Below are 3,922 nucleotides of genomic sequence, written 5' to 3'. Positions count from 1 at the left end.
GTCTTGGCGTGTCGAGCGATTCATCATGCTTCAGTCCTCTCTGGTGGGAGAACCTCCTCGAGGAGGTAGGCGAGTAGCGGCGCTCGCCAGTCGGCTTGATCGAGTGCCACCATGGCGACATCGGCGGGCGACGTCGTCACGGAGGCACTGGAGTCGGAGCCCCCGAGCGCTGGGTCGGCATCGGGGTGTGTCTGGATCGGACCCTCTAGGATGCGGGCAGATGGTTCATGAAGGTCATTGATGAAGACCCCATCCGGAGATGGAACCCGCCTGGCAGCTTATTTTGTGAGAAAATTGGCGGCATCGTTGTCCTTTCGGGGGACATGGTGTAGCTCAATCCCCTGAAATATGTCCTCGAGCTTGCGCACCTCTTGGTAGTATGCTGCCATGAGGGAGCTTTTGCAAGAGGACTCCTTCATGACCTGGTCGATGACCAGCTCCGATTCACCGTGGACGTAGAGCCACGTAGCGCTGAGCTCGATGGCGATGTGCAGCCCGTTGATGAGGGCCTCGTATTCCGCAGTATTGTTGGAGGCCGAAAAGTGGAGGTGGATTGCGTAGCGGAGTCTACTCCCATCCGGGGAGATCAGAACCACTCCATCCCCCGAGTCAGGTGCCATTATGGACCCATCAAAGTACATCGTCCAGTACTCATGGGTGACGTCTGGGGTCAGTAGCTGGACCTCCGTCCATTCGGTGACAAAATCCGCGAGAGCCTAAGACTTAATAGTGGTACATGGGATATACCTAATGTCATGGCCCATTATCTCAAGTGCCCACTTGGAGATTCATCCTGCGGCGTCGCGGTTGTGGATGATGTCTCCGAGCGGGTATGAAGTGACGATCGAGACTTCGTGGTCGGTGGAGTAGTGCAGGAGCTTCCGAGTCGCCATCAGCACGGCGTATAGGAGTTTTTGCACCTAGGGGTACCGAACCTTGGGGTCAGTGAGTACCTCCACGACAAAGTATATGGGTCATTGGACCTTAAGGTGGTGTCCTGGCTCCTCCCTTTCGACGACTAGGGCGGCGCTCACCACATGGTTGCTTGCCGCGACATAGAGGAGGAGGGGTTCTCCCCATTCGGGAGCAATGAGGATTGGGGCCAACGTCAGGGACGCTTTGAGGCTCTCCAAAGCCTGTTGTGCCTCCTCAGTCTAGACGAAGGTGTCCGTCTTTTTTAGGAGCTTGTAGAGAGGCATTCCCCGCTTGCCCAACCAGGAGATGAATCGGCTCAGGGCGGCCAAACAGCCGGTGAGCCTATGTACGCCCTTGACATTGCGTATAGGGCCCATGTTGAAGATGGCCATGATTTTTTGGGGTTGGCTTCGATGCCGCGTTCAGACATGATGTATCCAAGCAGCTTCCCCTTTGGAACCCCAAAAACACATTTTTCGGGATTCAATTTGATGTTGAACCTTCGAAGGTTCACGAACGTTGCGGCCAAGTTTGCGATCAGGCCACAAGCTTGAGCCGTTTTGACCACTATGTCATCAACATAGACGGCGATTGTTGGTTTTTACCGCTCGACTTAGTCAGGCTGGTCGAGCGGGTCGATTTGATCGGCGAAGCATTGTTGCATGCACCTTTGGTAGGTGGCGCCAGCGTTCTTTAGGCCGAAAGGCATGGTTACGTAACAATACGAACCATTCGGAGTGATGAACGAAGTCGCGAGCTGGTCGGACTCTTTCATCGCGATCTGGTGATAGCCTGAGTAGGCATCCAGAAAGGAGTGGATTTCGCATCCTGAGGTGGAGTCAACTATCTGGTCTATGCGTGGTAAAGGAAAATGGTCCTTTGGACATGCCTTGTTGAGGCTAGTATAATCAACGCACATTCTCCATTTCCCAGTCTTCTTTTTAACAAGAATGGGATTGGTGAGCCAGTCGGAGTGGTATACCTCTTTGATGAATCCGGCTGCCAGGAGTTTGGCGACGTCCTCGCCTATGGCCCTATGCCTCTCATCATTGAAGCGATACAGGCATTGCTTGGCGGGTTTAGAGCCTGGGACGAGGCGTAATGTGTGCTCGGTGACCTCCCGTGGTATGCCTGGCATGTCAGAAGGTTTCCATGCGAAGACGTCGCGGTTGGTGCATAGAAAGTCGGCGAGCTCACATTCCTATTTGGCCAGGAGTTGGGTCCCGATCCGCACCATCTTGGTTGGGTCGGTGGGGTCGATCCCCACAGCTTTAGTCTCCTCGAGTGGGCAGAAGGCAGTCGAGGAGGTTGGCTTGTTGCAGTCTGGGACTGCTGGGGTCGACAACTCCCCGAGCCGTGGGAGCTCGAACGAGTTGATGATGGCAGTGGCGAGCTCATAATGCTCGCAGTCGCACGTGTAGGTGTGCGAAAAGGTGCTACCCACAGTGATGACGCCATTCGGTCCTGGCATCTTCAACTTCAGGTAGGTGTAGTTGGGGACTACCATGAACTTGGCGTAGCCTGGCCGCCCCAAGATGGCGTGCTAAGACCCCGAGAAGTCCACCACCTCGAAGGTAATCACCTCTGAGCGGAAGTTGTCTCGGTCGCCAAATGTGACTGGCAGATCGATCTGCCCAAGTGGGTATGCCTGCGCTCCCGAGATCACGCCGTGGAAGGGAGAGCTCACTAGGCGGAGCTTCGACCAGGGGATGTGCATGGCATCGAGGGTGTCGATGTAGAGGATGTTGAGGCCGCTGCCTCTGTCCATCATCACCTTGGTGAGGCGCTTCTTGCGGACGATGGGGTCAACGACGAGTGGGTAGTGACCTGGTTTGGCGATGTGGGAAGGATGGCCCCTCTGATCAAAAGTGATCGGAGATTCTGACCAGCGAAGGAAGGAGGGGGACGACCGTTTCGGCAACGCATGCCTCTCTGTAGCGCACTTTGTGCTGGTGCTTGGAGTAGATGGCATCAGATCCCCTGAAGATCATGATGCATTCCTCGGGGTTGGGAAAGCCACCCCCATCCTTGCCTGCCGTGCCTCCTTTCTTGGCTGCTGCCTCCTTGCCCTTTCCTTCTTTCGGCCCGCCGGCCTGTCACAGGAAGCGCTTGAGGAGCTCGCAGTCCTTGTAGAGGTGCTTGACGGAGTAAGCGTCGTTGGTGCATGGGCTATCCATGAGCTTCTCGAAGTGGTCAGGCTGGCCCTGCTGGGGCTGCTTGCCCACGCGATCGCCCACGGCGACCAACGCGGAGTTGGCCAGTCGGCGTTGATCCTTCTTGTTCTTTTTGCCCCTCTACGTGGAGGGGCCCTTGTCTTGGTCCACGCGCTTGGCCTTGCCCTTGTCCCAACCTCCATTGAAGACCGCTCCGACTGCCTCCTTGTCAGAGGTGTGGTTCGTGGCGACGTCGAGCAGGTCGTGGGTGGTACGAGGCTTTAGGCAGCCAAGCTTGTGGATCTAGGACTCGCAAGTTGTCCTAGAGAGGAATGCGCTGATGACGTTCGCGTCGACGACATCAAGAAGGGAGTTGCATCATTTTGAGAACCTATGGATGTAGTCCCGTAGGGACTCGTTGGGCTCCTGTTGGTAGATCTTGTGGTCCCAAGAATTCCCAGGGTAGACATACGTCCCCTAGAAGTTCTCGACGAAGATCTTCTTGAGGTCCACCCAGTCGTGGATGCTATCAGGCGGGAGAAATTTGAGCCACACTCGAACATGTTCCCCACGTAGATGGGGGAGTATTGAATGATGAAGTGGTCATCATCCACTCCTCCGGCTCGACAGGCGAGTCGAAAGTCTTCGAGCCATATACTAGGATTTGTCTCTCCGGTATATTTGGCGACGTTGGTAGGTAGTCGGAAGCGCTGTGGGAACGGCGCTCTCTGGATGCGTAGGCCAAAGGCCCGTGGTCCTAGGCCATCCGGGCTGGGACTCCGGTCGTCAGGTCGACGACCATGCCTGGGGCGCGTTTCACCACTCCCCTCGATGGTCCGGCCTGACCCGTGTCG

At 56.1% G+C, this 3,922-nt stretch overlaps 1 protein-coding gene across 1 annotated transcript; it reads right to left on the bottom strand.

Annotated features, from left to right (window-relative positions):
* Positions 1–278: 278 nt before the first annotated feature.
* Positions 279–620, bottom strand: LOC136526312 (uncharacterized). The gene has a single exon (XM_066519017.1). The coding sequence runs from the start codon at positions 618–620 to the stop codon at positions 279–281; it is 342 nt and encodes a 113-aa protein (XP_066375114.1).
* Positions 621–3,922: the final 3,302 nt, after the last annotated feature.

This window comes from Miscanthus floridulus, chromosome 19 (assembly GCF_019320115.1).
Source record: "Miscanthus floridulus cultivar M001 chromosome 19, ASM1932011v1, whole genome shotgun sequence".
Taxonomy (NCBI): Eukaryota; Viridiplantae; Streptophyta; class Magnoliopsida; order Poales; family Poaceae; genus Miscanthus; species Miscanthus floridulus.
Note: the sequence above shows the minus strand (reverse complement) of the source record. Positions and strands in the feature narration are given on the sequence as shown.

Bases quoted from the DNA above. Each gene is read 5' to 3' on its own strand.
- LOC136526312 (XM_066519017.1), bottom strand. From the start codon at position 620: ATGGCACCTGACTCGGGGGATGGAGTGGTTCTGATCTCCCCGGATGGG.